Raw genomic sequence first — 15,463 nt, forward strand, 5'->3', positions numbered from 1 at the left:
CCCAGCTGTTGCATACTATTTTTTTAGTTCTGCAGCATATTTTTCTGCTTCTTAGAATAAGATTTAATCAAATTAAAACCACAGCTTTTCTTAGACCTCTCTCTGTAATGTCCTTTTGCGTGAATAAATCCTTCAAGTTATTCTCAGTCAAGTAAATCCATATTGTGCGTCTGGTGGCAGTTGTGGAGAAGGATTACAGAGGTGGTCTGAAAGTGAAGGAGACATAGGCTCCTGTTCTCTGAATGTAACTGCTAAGTAGGCTGATTTTCTAATATTACATGTTAGGAGCCATTCTTTTTCTCCTAAAAGCTCCTTATTAGGCTTTAAGGCTGAAGTTAAGGATTCCATTAACGTTGCAGAAGAATGATACTGCATGTACTTACTAATGTACTAAACATTTAAAGAAATGTACTAAATGTACTAGAACATTAAGAAAGAAACTGTTGTTCGGTTTCACTCACAAGCAAATACTGCCTGAAATAGCATTCACTTTGGCTGCTTATTACTGTTACAAGATGCTGACTGATAGATTCAGCAAGCGAAGTCAACTGTCAGACTGCAGCAGGGTGGGGAGGGGTGTTTCAGTACGTGTGCGGTTCCATGCGGTGTGTAACTAGGGCAGGCAGAAACACCTAGTTTTTGCCATTTCAGTGTGGATCGTGCGCCTGCAGCTGGGGTTTGTGAATCCTTTTTTTTTTTTTTTTTTTTTTTAATTGGGTGAAGAGTAGCAGCTACTGTTCTGCATTCCCAGAATGAAATTGTCTTGGTGCAAAACCAGAACTGCTTTATCAGACAACCTCCAGCTGTTGTTTGCATTTACTACTCATTTGTACCTTATGTTAATGTTTGCAGGTTTACATTTGTTGTTAACTTGTATTTTAAAAAAAAGTAACCAAAGCACCCTGAGGGATGATTTAGAACCTTTTCCCAGGAAGCTTACTGCATTTGAGATCTCAGTACTGATACTTTGTTTTATACAGGAACTATATGATCTTCTCTGCATGTGTGTGTGACTTTCTATTTTTAAAAGGGAAGATGTAATTGCACCGTTTATTTATAGTCGTGCTGATGAGATCACTGTAAGGCTCTCTTTTCACTCTCTCACCTCTCTGTGCAGCACTCTTTCTTATATTACCGTTGCTTTTCAGTTTCTAGAAGTTTGGATAGTTTACTTCTGACTTAGGTCTGTGCTGAAGACTTGTTCAGGTGCATCAGTGTGAGAAAAGGTGTCGTTCCTCGCCGGTACAGCTGTGCTAGCAGAGGTGGGGCACAGGGCCCTTGTTGCAGCAGGGAAAAAAAGCAAACCTTGCAGGGTTTCACCTGTGAGAGCAGTAGCTGTGTTACACAAGTACAAAGCATAGATACATTTGTAAAGCGCTTGAGTAAACACAACCTCCCTCCTTGCAAAAATATAGCCTCTGACCTTGTGCAACTGTGTTTAGAAATAGTTTCTTTGGTGGCATTAACTTTGTTACCTTTTCCTACAGCTTGAAAACAGCTGTAGCTAAAAACAATTTAAAACTTTCTGTCTTTAGAGCAGTACAAAGACAGTGAGATGTGTTTTCATTGGTAATACTGGTACTGCTTTAGGGGTTCTGATTCAACACATTCCCAGTTTACGTTGGGAGGGCCAGCAAGGTTAGATTTCCCAGCTGTCTTTTTGCATTTTCTAGGATACATAGCTCCTAACGACATGCTGGACAACTCTAGGGTTTTTTAAAGGTACCTTTTCACTGATATAAAAATAAATATTACTAAACTACAGACCTTTTGTGGCATGAGCTCTTAAGAATTTTTTTTAACTTGTTACTACAGAAGTGAGATAACCAGGAAACTTATCTGTGCTTCCTGTTTTGAACGGAAAGCAGCTGACTCTCTAGGTTTAATGCACGGAGAGAAACAGTGCATCAAAAAATGAGCAAAACCACATCATGTCATTAAAAATGCTAATGAAGAATATTGGTTTTCCTCCTTTCAGCTCTGGCTAAAATAATGAAAGTTAATAACGTCACGTTCGGTGGCTGCTGTTCACAAACAGCATTCAGTTTCACCAGTTACAAGGCAAAGGTTAATGTCCAGACAGATAAATGGCCATATCTGCTTGTAATTTTAATATGTTCTGGTAGTTTTATATGTAAATATCTGCAGGGTGTGTCTTACCGAAAGCTCATGTTGAGATGCGTTCCATAATAACCATTTAGAAATTAAAACAGGCTACCTGTGTTGGTATATTGAAGGTATAATACTATGCTAGTGTTCTTTGTCATCCCACATATGATATTTGCATTAGCATTCTTTACTTGCCTTGGAGATCTTGAGTCTTTGAGTAATAGTGTAATAAAATAGGTATTGATCTGTCTCTAATAAATGAAGATGTATTGAAGATTTAGACTGTTACACGTGGGAAGAGTGAATAGATACCTAAGTATCTGTTATCCTAAAATTTATAGTCAGAGTTTCTGTTTTATGATACCTGATCAAATTACATAAATAAATTTAAGCATGCTTTTATTTGCAATTTAGTGCAGTAATTAAACATTTAGATTAGGCTTAGCTGTTTCGATTTGCCAAGTCTAGCAATGATTGAACATACAAATGAGAAGACAGTACAAGAGGGGAAGACTGAGAACAGTCAATTGTCAGGTAGTAAAAGGAAGAGCAGAATGTTTCTAGCCACTGTCCGCCTTTCTCATCTGTTAACCCTCATTCTGTGGAGACTGAGTATTTTGTGGAACTGCTCCATATTTTCAACAATAGTTCCTTTGTTTTTGACCTTTGAGTTTCCTGAAGAACTCCTGGGCTGTATAGGGAACCATTTAATCCTTTTCATAACACTGGATCCATTTCATTTGGACTGTGGTTTCTATTTAAGTGTTTTATACGGTAGCTCATGACCCAAGGCTTACTTTGGACAGGGTGCATAAAAAAATGTTAATGATTTTCTGTCACTGCTAGAGTGTTTTTCTTATTGCTTGCTTTAAAAGCTGCTTAATTTTTATACTTTCAAAGTTGTATTTCTCCAAGGTATTGATCTCACTTGACTTGTTGTAAGTTATCTTGAGTATTTGCTTTTTTCTGCTTTTTCTTCACCACAGATCTTGATACACTGTCCTTCAGCCTACCTACTGTATGGTTTATTTTAAAATGTCAAGAAACCTGTGTACAACACTTAAGTCTTACTGGAAGATCCTGTACCTGTGAGAATCTTCCACATCTGTAAATATGTCATTAAATACCCAAATCTACTTGAATCTAAAATGACTGTGACTTGAAGTCTATTTTCAGGGTTGTTTGTTGCGGGGGAAGTATTTCAATCTATTAATAACAGCTTTTTTTAATCTCAGGAAAGAAGAATCTCTTCCTGTTTTGTGGTGGGGTTTTTTAAGTGCTTCTATTTGGAAAAACTCCCAAGAAAGTTTTTAAAAGTGGTATATGTGTGTGCATGGGTATAAACAAACAAATTTATTATTCAGAAAACCTTTTGGTACCTAACACTTACTATCTTTTGACCTGTGCAATTGGATGGTGCAGGGAGAGAAAGAATGATTATTCACACTGCTTTCCCTTGACTAAAGAAACCCAGTTTACCTTCATTTTTTTTTATAAACCAAAGCTGTTTCTTAAAACTAGATGGAACATAGATATGTCAAAATTTTATAGCATTCAGATAGAAGTTTATGTATATAAAAACACAAACATTCATTAAGAAAGTGTACTTTCTTTAAGCATGTGCATGAGAATGATGTACCAAGCAAGAAAGAATGTGTAAAGTTTACCTAATTATGTTATCCTATTACTGGCATAAATAGAATATTGAAAAAGTCAGGCTGCATTTTCTCTGAAGCATATAAAATTATTTACTTGTGCAGTTAGCAGCTTTTGTTAAAAAACAAAACCAAAATAAAAAAAAAACAAACCCAAACCAAAACAGCAACAGAAACTACCACCAACAAACAAAACCCAAAACAAAAAAAGTAACAACAAAAAAAACAAAAGCGACCCCCAGATTGCTACAGTGATTAATTTGGTTGCACCAGTAAAAGGTTCACTTCTGTGAACTTCAATTCTTCGGTCTTGTAGTTTTCTGATTGCATTTAATAGAATCCTCTCATTCTTTTGGCAAGGTCGACAGTGTGCAGATGGAGAGTGAAGTGGCATGCTATTATAATAGTTCTCCCATGCAGGTTCTTGATCTGTAATAAATATTATATAGTGCAAGCCTCAGTGGAGAGGAATCCACTCGCTGCAGAGTAAGACTACACAAAAGCAGTGAGGTGATAAACTATTGCATGCTGGCTGCACCAGTCATTAGCAGCTGTCTCATGAAAGAAGTGATAGGCAAACTGAAATTCTGTTGCAATTCTGGCTATTTAGAAGATCTTAAAAGCTTTTATTTTTGCCTAGATCTAGAATTAAATACAGTAACTGCATTTTTTTTCCTTCAGTGGTTAAACGTTACGTGGAACTAACACTATTGCCGTGTGGTTTGAGTTGTTTTGTTGTGTTTTTTTATATTTAAAGTCTTCTCTAGCATCTTTTGAAATTACTCCCGTGGTATGTTTGGTTTTGTCTTTTTAAATGTCATCCTGTTTATTTTGGACCATATTAAAACAGATCATATGGCAAAGCAGGCCTGTTCTGCATATCTGCTTTGTGAGGGTCATGAGGTAGGTACTGTAATTCAGCACTTTATGTGCCTCTGTCTTCTTGAGTGAGTGACCAGCACTTCACACTCTTAATTATATTATTTTGTTTAGTTATGGCACAAGCAAAAAAGGCTGTAATAAATGCAGCAAAGAAAGAATAAATATGCATGTAAAATGTAGTTGCTTTTGCATTGTGTAGAAAAGTTTTTTCTACCTTTGTTGAATAAATTCAGACTCATAACTTCCTTGTTCTGTTGCACTGTTCTAGTTTTTCATTTCATGTTGAAGTGTCATAGTAAATACAATTACTTTTTGTATTAATTAATGTATGATGTGTATCTGGGAACATGGATAATTCAGCATATTTGGAATTTTATCCTAATTTGTAACATGCTGTGTGAACTCTTTTGTGATGACAAAACCCCAGTATCATCCTTATTAAAATGTTACTATTAATGAGATTCACAAATCTGCTTCTGCTTGTTCATACAGTACAAGGATGCTTGTACTGGATCATGTAAAATGCCTGCAAACCATAAAATGTAGATAAACTTTAATGCGTATGTTTTATCTTTCCAGACCAACTCGTGCACCATGGAACTGGAATTTTCATCTGCTGATAATTGCTTGTATTAGTTCAGATGCATATTCCGTATTTTTATCAACTAGATTTGCAAAAAAGCAAGAACAGTTACAAAGCTGCTTACTCTTATGTTTTCCTTTATTTTTTATGTTTCTACTTCTGTTACGTGTCTGGCCCCTCTCTCCCCATATACGTTTGTTTTTCACAGGCGCACCTATGTTGGCAGTATGCCTGGCCGAATAATCAATGGACTGAAGACTGTTGGGGTTAACAATCCAGTATTCCTGTTAGATGAGGTTGATAAACTGGGGAAGAGCTTGCAGGGGGATCCCGCAGCAGCCTTGCTTGAGGTAAGTGGTGTTAAATTACAAGCATTCTTTCTTTTGTAATAAAAAATAATTAAAATACTGGAATAGATACGAAGCTTCACTGGACAAATGATAGCCTGACAATGTCAGCTTTTTTTATTTAAGTACTAGCTACTATGTTTTGACGGCGGATTTCTGTCAGTTGTGCACAATACAAATGCCTTTATAGTATGCCAAGTAAGATATATTTAACCAAAGTGATCGGCACTTAAACACAAGGATGTATTTTTGCTAAGCGTTTTCTATATTTAAAGACTGTTCAAGCCCTAATACTTGTTTGGGGAATTTCAAGACGTTGATTTTTTTTAATGACCAAGTTAGTTATAAGAAAGAGCTTTAGAGAGCCAGACGGTAGCTGGACTTTTCCAAGGTTTCCCTTTCTTTCTTGGAACAATTTGGGTATATTTTTTAAGCTTTTGATGGTACAAGCTTATGTTGGAGCTGAGTGTTTTACCTAGCATGTAATATGGAATAGCTGCATGTACTTTTAGCAGCATTTCTTCAATTAGTATTGTAATTCTCTGAACTTAAGTTTTTAATTTAAGTCACAGATCCCCATTCCTTGACTGATTATGATGTGGTGAGTGTTTGCTTTCCATGGGAGTCAGTTGTTAAGTGTGTTTTTTCTGAAATTCTGGGACTCAGACCAAGATATAAATGAATCCAATTTTGAAGCATGTGGTGCAGTTATTTTATCACAGAGAATTTAGAGGTGTTAAAGCTGACTTGCTTAAAGACACAAGTAAAATCTGGGAGACACAAGTAAGGACTTTGGTGAACAAGATACTGTTGGAATATTTTGTAAATCCATCAACTGTTGAGATGTTATTTATTAGGTTGGTTGTTGGGATTTCAGGAGGCTAAAACTTGAGCGATTGTGAAGAAGATGAATTGAGACCTAGGCCTTGCAGGCTTCATCTGTTAGAGGAGTCTGTAGCAGGGAGCAGTGATGAGTTGCCAGAACCCTTTTTTTCTCTGGAGTATGACACATGATGATATCCCAGTACAATTCCTCATTCCACTGATTTGCATATTCAGCGGGTTTTTTCTAGCCGTTTGCTGAAGAGAGGAAGGAGCCATCTCCTCAGGTAGGGGGAAGTGACAAAGAGCATTTCCCTGCTCTGGCATCTTACTGCAGAAGGCTGTATACATCTTCCTGTGCTGGCATTGATGATGAGGGAAGGAGGGAACAAGGAACGTAATGGCACAGCAAGGCTGGGTTAGGCTGAAACAATTGAGGTAGTCCGGAGCAGATGTAGCGCTAGCATGCTTAATGGTTTTGGTGTTATGCACACTTAGAATTTCCTTATACTGCTGTATTTTACACTCTCTACATCTCCTATGTTTGCTCTGGCTGTAGGGGCTACCATCCTATCACTGTTTCAGCTGAACTACTTCCGTGATTGTTCCTTACCTGTTTCAGTCAAAAGTAGTTGGGTTAATAAAAAATATTTGTCCAAAGTTTTTTGAGCTAGCCTGGCTCACTTTCACTGAAATGATTTAGGGCATAATCCTAGAAGCATCTCAGTTGTCAGGCTTAAGGTGTGGTAACTTCTGTCGCTGGGTAGTTGTAGGTGGGATGAAAGTGGTTCTGGTGATATTTACTTAGTGTCATTCTGATGGCTCTTTTTGACTGACAGTGCTTAATACAGTGATCTGAATATGAAAAATGCTACTTAAGGTGTCATGAGCTCATCTCTATGCTGTATGACTTTCTGCAAATGAAATGTCAATTGACTTTCTACAAATGTCGTTATTTTGTTCCTGCTAGAGAGTGTAAAATTACTGTTTTGACAAGGCCAACTAGTTCTTTGAAAATCAGTGTATGAACAGGCAGTGGTTTGAGAGCTCTGTTTTGATCTTTGCATGTTAACGTGAACTACTAATAATTTAAATAATGGAAGATGCCATGGCTTCACCTTTCTAGGTTTTAAAAATTATAGTTATGGTCCTGTACTTGTGTGTTTCTCAAGTCTGTAGTACACATTTCTAGGGTGCATGAGAAGTTTCTAAGTGCCAGAAGAAAAAGTAGGGGAGTGTCACAAGTATTCAAACACATTTCCTTGGTACTTTTCACTTACAGGATTTTATTTACTCTTTGCTGTTAATGGTAATGAGCTCTGTTTCCGAGATTGCTATTTCTTCTGTCATTTCTCCTTTAGATATTGAACTAAGTTGGCCTACATCTTGTCAATGCATGGATGAAAAAAATACCTGAGAATCAAATTTTGTTAGCTAGCTGACACTTGTTTGCCAGGCAGTCAAAATTAGTAATGAAGCAATTATTTGGCATTTCTTGAAAAGATCGTAACCTTTTTTGGAAGTGTTCCAATCATGAATCCAGATCTGTACATTAATAGTGTTAATTTATTCAACTTTTGCCTCTTCTTTTAATTTATTTTTCATACCTTGTTTTGCAATAGAGAATTAGCATTTCTGTTCTTCTGTCCTGTCAAGTCTGTGATGGTAAATGAAATTAATTTATTTTTTAGTTATTTGTGTTTGAATTTTTTATGCTTTGCTGCTGCTTTGGGATGTTTCTGTTTTCCTCATTTTAAAACCACATTCTCAGTGATATTCCACTCGGCTCCTGCCATGGGTTTTTCCAGCTGAGACTGGTCAGGTTAGCTTCCAACTGTCTGCTGGGGCAGCAGTCTTCATGTAAGTCATTGCTAATTGACCATTAGTTGCATCTGGAGAAGTAATTGCCCTATTAACCATGTCTGGGCTGCTCCCATGTGAGATCTGTATACCTCTCTACTGCTGTCTAAACATCCTGAAGCAGGTGCTTTACCTCTTCTAATGGAGAAGTCATGCCTGGACATAACAGCTTAATTTTCATCTGCTTTTTGTGGTTTACCTTGTTGGAAAGTCCATCTGGAATGAGCAAAGGTGGCTATTATGTTGGAGAGCAAACAATAGTAAGTGGTCACCTAAATGGCACGTTTGTTTTTCAGACTGTTGCTGCTTGTTTGGTAAGTGCCGTCATTAAACATAAAAGACACATCCTTTTTTCCTTAATGTGTAGGTGTGTTAAATTCTCACTGACTGTCTACCATGGAATATATTCAAGAAGAAAATTGCTATACCCTGTAAGCTTGGAAGCAAAGCTTGATGTTTTATAATTGCCAGATATGTGTTTAGTTCTAGTGCTTCTGCAGAGTTGTTGCTTAAGCAAAACAGAATGTCTTCCTATTTCCAGTTACTGTTCATCAACAAGGGAATATTTTAGTCTAAATTTAGATGACCTCTGTTTAAAACAGAAGAAAACAGAAATGGATCCAAGTGCCTGATAGTGAGTATTTGTATGCAGGGAAATTAGACCAGGAGCATAGACAGGCAATTAAATGTTAATGGAACTTATTCTGGATTTTGTGGTAATAAAAAGCTGGTACAGAGAAGCCTTTGTATGCCTGTGAGCTGTTGGCCATAAATTAACCACGTTGTTTTGTTCACTGAATGTTCTTTTTGTACTTGATAATTTTGTATTAGTTGAGTATCTTTGAAAACTTTTGAACTTGACCTTTAGCATGGATACCTAGCTGAAGAGTAGTTCTATTTGCTTTGGAAAATGCATATAGGCATGATACTGTTTTATGTCTTATTCTAAGAAATTGTTACCACGACAAAGAATTATTAGTCCAGAGAAACTGTAGCCCTTGTATCTCAGATAATTCACGTTTTTAGATATAATCTATGTTGGGTTTGACTAGTTTCCTTTACCTCTATTGGATACATGCTCATTGTTTGCACATGAGTGTGGCATCAGTATTTTATATATCTTTGTAAATAATATTGTAAACATCAGTTTACCACGTAGTAGGATTCTGAAGTTGCAGACTAGAAGGAGAGAAAAACATGCACTTAAGATAAATGCGACAACTTGGTCTGAGAGAATACATTGTTTTTCAGCATCTTTGGAAGTAGTTGCAAGTGCTTCAGCTAGTAGATGGGAAATACTGTGTTACCAGTGTTGAAAAAAAGAAGGGTAAATTGGGTTAGGATTTGCTGTTTAAATCAGTTTTGCAAGAGTGGACTTTGAATGGGAGACTAATATTTCCTGTAGATCTGGTTTCTTTGAAGACAGTTTGTAGATGCTATGCTGGATACACTGCCTGTTGTTGAGTCCCCTTACATTTTAGGGCTAGTTTGTAGGATTAGTGGAGGTAAGAAACATCTATAACTGATTGAATTATGCATCAGTGTACTTGGCTAGTCAGGATACTTCAAGGCCTGTGCCTTCCTCGGTAAAGAATGGAGTAAATGATAGCAGCTGCTTGCTGGAGAGGGTAAGCAGCGAAGCTTTGAATAGCTTATAGCCAATGAACAATGGCATTCACCGAGTTCCAACTGTAGTTTTAGAATTTAGGCATATGCCTCAGTATGTTTTAAGATTTCACTATTAAGGGGAACATATAACTTTTGTTTTATTACAGCTGCAACACATTTCCAAATAGTAGTCTCAAATCTGTGGAGTACTTCAAAATAAATCAGAAATTGTTCATTTTTAAAAAAGTTCAGCACTGTTTCTGGCATTCTGTGAAAAAAAAGTATTTTGCTGGTTTGTTGTGATCATAAAACTTCTGTTCTAAAGATTTTTAACTTTTCAAAGACTGAACAGAATTTAAGAGTAGTGAAAATTCAGAATCGTTTCTTTCATAACCAACTAAGAAGTGCCCAAATTCCATTTTTTAGAATTATCAGCACTCTTCTTGGCTATAGTTCAAGTTGCTAAGACAAGGGGTGCATTCATTTGGGTGTAGGCAGATGAATTATTTTGACAGCAGGGCGCTATTTCTCAGGAGATGCATAGGTCCCATTATTTGTAACGTGAGAATTTTCCATGCCGGTGTAGCATAGGTAATTCATCATTTGGGAAGGAAAAGTGTGGCCGTACGTCAAGGTGGGGTGGAATGGAGGTGGTTCACGGGTGGTGATGTAGAAGCAAAGTGTGGATTGCCATGTACAATGAACTTCCAATTTTCAGTACTGTTAAAAAAATCCCACAAGACAGCACCTTAGTACACTTGCGATCCACATAGTTTATTTATGACCTAATGCAGAAAAACAGCTTATTCAAGTAATAGCTTAAATATATGCGCCTGCTACATTAGCACACATAAATAGTACTAAAAGCAATAGGAAGACAACGCTGTTATTTAAGCCATAGTTCTACTCTGTGCAGTAAATTTTTTAGTTTGGTCAGACTGTGGTGTTGTTCTTCAGTGCTTGTTTAATTTTGTCTCCATTTTTTAATTGCAAAATTTGGGGAAAAAACAAAAATGCAAAGATTGTGTTGGGAAAGCCAGGGCTCCCCTAGAGTCAAGACTTGCATGGGATGTCATGGGTAGTAAGAAGAGCTACGATTAGGTTAGTAGTAAACAGCTGGAGAAAGCTGAATGAGTGGGGCAGATAAGGCTGCGATAATCTGTGTTCTTCCCCTTGGTCTTCACGGTGAGATCTCTCAGGTTGGTGTGCTTAGAGCAGGAGGAGCTACCAGCAGCAGGTGACGGTTGGAGTTAGGGATTACTTGAGAGAATTATACAAGTCCATGGGACCGCATGGACTGCTTTTCCGAGGGTGCTGAGAGTCCTTGAAAGGGCCACTCTGCCATCTGCAAGAGGTCGTGGAGTTAGCTTACAGGAGGTACTTGATGACTGGAGAAATGCTGCAGCCATCTTTAGAAAAGGGTAAAAAGAACTAATGGGGAAATTACTTTTTTTTTTTTTTTTTTTTTTTTGCATGGGGTGTGGGATGTAGTTACAGAGTAATTGGAACAAGGCAGGATATTCAAGGTCAGGCTTTATTAATATTCGTAACTCATTTTATGAATGTAAAGTCAGATTTGACAGATCCAAATAAATATAATAAAAATGTGCATATTTTATTTACTTCTGATTGAGCGACTGCATCAATTTTGTGTTCTTTCTTGTTGAAGGTCTTGGATCCAGAACAAAATCACAGTTTCACTGATCACTACTTAAATGTAGCCTTTGATCTGTCCCAAGTCCTTTTTATAGCTACGGCCAATACAACAGCTACCATCCCACCTGCTCTGCTGGACAGAATGGAAATTATTCAAGTTCCAGGTAATGCTACAGTGTTTTCATTAAATGGCTATTGCAAGGCCTTAAACGATGTTGGGGTGTTTTTCCTGAAATGAAAAGCAGTTCTTTAGGGTAAGCCTGCCAGGAAACTAGACTGAACAGCCAGAATCGTTAAAACATTGTCAAGATGCCTCCACTATGGCCTCTGCCATGAGAATGAAATTTAGCATTGCACTTCAGAAAATTCAGTTCCAGGTATATGGAGGTACATTGTGTAATTTTCACTAATTGATGTGTTTGTATTCTAACTGGCTGTTGGCTGATGCATCTTTGTAACAGAGTCCAATAAAGAAAGAGATCTCTGAAAGACTAAAATTCTATTCCTCTTGATCACATGAAGTTATGAATAACCACAAAGTCTCATACCAACAGCCTTTTAAATTATAGCTGGCTTTTTTTTTTTTTGTTAAATTCAATCAGGTAGGATTAAAAATGGTAAGAAATTTGATTGTATCATAGCGTATAAGGAAAAAGATGAGTAAACATACGCTTTTTCTTTTGAAGGATACACACAAGAAGAAAAAATTGAAATTGCACATAGACACTTGATTCCTAAACAGCTTGAACAACATGGCCTGACTCCACAGCAAATACAGATTCCACAAGTAACCACTTTGGACATAATTACCAGGTAAATCTGTTATTCACTGCTTTAAGTTTTAATAACTATTTTTTCTGGTAACTAGTAAATCATTTATAAAGTGATAACCTAAGATCTGTTGGCCTCAATAGCTTCAGAATTTCAACAACTGCTAATTTATGGAATTGCTCTTTCCTGAGCTCTGTCTGGCTCTGCTGTCTAAACTAAATCATCCTTCCTTCTCTAGAGAATTCCTTGCTCCGGCTCTGCGTGTGGCTCACCGTCAGTTCTGCTGACACAATTGGCAAGGCGCTATGAATAAACGGAAACACTTGAAGCTAGTATTGCTGCCGTGTTCAGTGTGCGAAGCTATGGTGGCAGCAGACAACCTTTATTGTAAAAAATGACGTTTCTTTTCTGTCATTTTCATACAAAAAATGGAAATTAGCATTTTGATAGACCACGTTTGTCTACAAACTGGAATTGGGTTAAAAAAATTAAATGGGGTGTGTGTTAAATAGCTTGTGTTAATTAGAACTACTTTTTTGTTGGATGTGAGAGCAAAGATATTGATCACAACATCTTTTGGACTTGAAACTAGCTCATTTTCAATGGAAAAAGTGTATCGCTGTTCAGTGAATTGAAGTATTTTATGACCAGGAACAGCATTTTGGCATTTAGTGAGTGTTACTGTCTGGTGTTTCTTTTTAATTTGTAAACTAAAAGAAAATACTCTTTTGCAGGCAGTTCCTCAACTTCCAGTGAACTCGATTTTGAGTTTTAAAATAGTTCTTCCTTATAATTTTTATGCATCTGTGAAGAGCTCAGTGCTGTTGGAGCATTGTTTAGCATTTCAGTAAGGTTTGGCACCAGGTGTTAATCATGTCTTCTTTCCACTTGGTTGTTTGTGTGTCTTTACAATTTTATCAGCAAACCACAATTATTTTGATAAAGCACATGACATTTTTGTTTTCCCGGTTTATTCGAGTAGTCCAGGCTCTCACTGCCTTTCAAATACCATTTTATTTGGATGTATTTAAAAATGAAAGTGTGATTATTTAAAAGAAACCTCTCTTAGAAAGAATGTTCACCAGTAAAATAATTGTCTCCATGCTAGATACACTAGGGAGGCAGGAGTCCGTTCTCTGGATCGGAAGCTGGGAGCTATTTGCAGAGCCGTGGCGGTGAAAGTGGCAGAGGGACAGCACAAAGAAACAAAGCCAGATCGTGCTGAAGTGGGTGAAGGAGAAGGTGTGTATCTTTTGCATGTTTTATCAAAAAGGAAAATTCTAATATAGTCTCTAGGAAGCTGATTTATCAACTTTTTCTCCCTTTTTATGCATCTTTAAGGGCTGTTTTTAAAAGCTTTGCAAATAGAGTAACATTCTTATTATGCATGCTTCGAGTCATGCTGAATTATGGCTTGGGACATAAGTAATTTCAGCCTACCGGGCTGGTAATTGAGAAGTGCAATGGATCTGTTTCATATCTTAGGTATGCAGTTATGATTTGTGTATGTTTCTATGTCTTCCTAGGCTTTTTTATGCAAATCTTTCACTTCTTTTCCTTTAATGAAAGACTAAGCATGGCTTTAGTTATTGTATTTTAAGATTCTTTAACTGTGCTATGCATGCTCTACCAGCTCAGAACTCAATCTAGTAATTTTGTTGTACTCTAAAATAAATGTCTGCTTTAAGAGCTTTAAATTAGAAAGGTTTAGGGGTTCTTTTTATGTGCCTTTTAAGACTGCACTTATTCTAAGCCTCTTGGAGCTTTGGTAACTTGTCGACTTCAGTAAGTCTGTTCTTGTTTCCCACGTATACAGACAATAATGACAATTATTCCCAGTTATCCAGCAGACAGAATGAAACCTAAACATAAAATTCTCAAACAGCAAAAGTGCTCAGGTAACTTCTTCACCAGTAAACGTAGACCTCTTGCTAGTCTTGAAATAGAAGGAGGGAAGTAAGATGTCAGGCCCATAACCCAGTTCATATGCAACTTGCAGCTGGTGACTGCTCCCTTTTTCATCCCCAAATTAATGTTCTCTTTAATAAAAATGAACATCCGTGCTGAGTTTGGTGAAACATATCATGCAAAGCATAGGCAACTGTGCTTTTATTCCAGCCAGTTGCTGATGCAGGATCTCGCTGTACACAGCGGTTTTCTGTTGGAGGCTTCAGAGCGCTCGTTGCAGCACTAGATGCTGCAGGAGCCCTCAGTGCAAGGTAGATGAGAAATGGGAAAGGACAGAATCTGAACCTGAAGTTGAACTTCTAAAATGTGGGTAGTCCTTAGTCTCAGTAAAATCCAGAAAGCAGGGTGTTGGGTGTTTTGTTTGTTTTTTAAAGACTGCAATGAGTCCAGGTGACACTTTCTGACAAGGAACGCTGCCAGTCTGTCAGAGAACAACTGTGCCAGAGGACACCAGAAAGCAAAACCTGCAGAATGGCTGCTTGCTTTTGCTCCAGAATACCCACAAACTTAAAATGCTAAACGGACCCCTGTTGGTTTGATGTTGTGAAAGACTGCACAACTTAGCCAATGTGGAAAAACCTTTAAGTTTTAACATCTGTATAGAACTAGAATAGTTCTGGACTGGTTTAGAGGACAAGTAAGGAAACTTATTACCTGTTCCTTTAAAATAAAGCAGTGTACAAGCCTGAACAGTGCCCCTCCTCCTTTCAGAGAGTAAATCCTGGGGGAAGAAATAAAACCAGTATTTATACAAACAGTGGTACTAATTAGAAGAGTAAATGAAGAAGAGTTTTACCCGTAGCAAAAACTTGTGTAATTTGTCTCTGGAAATCTGTTTATTGATGGTCTTTCAACTTTACCTTGCTTTTTTTCCCTAACTCACTCTTTCCCATCTGAAAATTAAATCATCTTTCACCTTGCAGAGTTTTCTAAGATCATAATGCCTGTGGAAGCTGTAATGTCAGCAGATTGAATTTGGTCTACAAATCGGTGTTCTCTTAAGCGGATTTTCTTAGAAAATGAACTTTCTTTAAGTTTGGCTTAAGGAAAGTGAACTGTCGCAGTAGCAGTGGCTGTGCACGTGTGAATGACTGCGCAGTTTGAGTTGTCCCATCTACATTAAAAGGAAGAGCTTTAAAGATGTATTTATTAATGCTTTCCATTTATATCATGTGCGTCTTGTCTACCTTCTCTCTTCTGTG

The 15,463-nt window shown here is 37.3% G+C and overlaps 1 protein-coding gene across 2 annotated transcripts in view; it reads left to right on the forward strand.

Annotated features, from left to right (window-relative positions):
* LONP2 (lon peptidase 2, peroxisomal) overlaps window positions 1-15,463 on the forward strand; it is a 43,252-nt gene that overhangs the window by 9,310 nt on the left and 18,479 nt on the right. For both annotated transcript variants that reach the window (XM_040615411.1, XM_040615410.1), the window contains exons 8-11: window positions 5,438-5,579; window positions 11,536-11,686; window positions 12,209-12,335; window positions 13,402-13,535. In XM_040615411.1, coding sequence (XP_040471345.1) covers window positions 5,438-5,579; window positions 11,536-11,686; window positions 12,209-12,335; window positions 13,402-13,535 — 554 coding nt within the window. The remainder of the gene's footprint in view (window positions 1-5,437; window positions 5,580-11,535; window positions 11,687-12,208; window positions 12,336-13,401; window positions 13,536-15,463) is intronic.

This window comes from Falco naumanni, chromosome 15 (assembly GCF_017639655.2).
Source record: "Falco naumanni isolate bFalNau1 chromosome 15, bFalNau1.pat, whole genome shotgun sequence".
NCBI lineage: Eukaryota > Metazoa > Chordata > Aves > Falconiformes > Falconidae > Falco > Falco naumanni.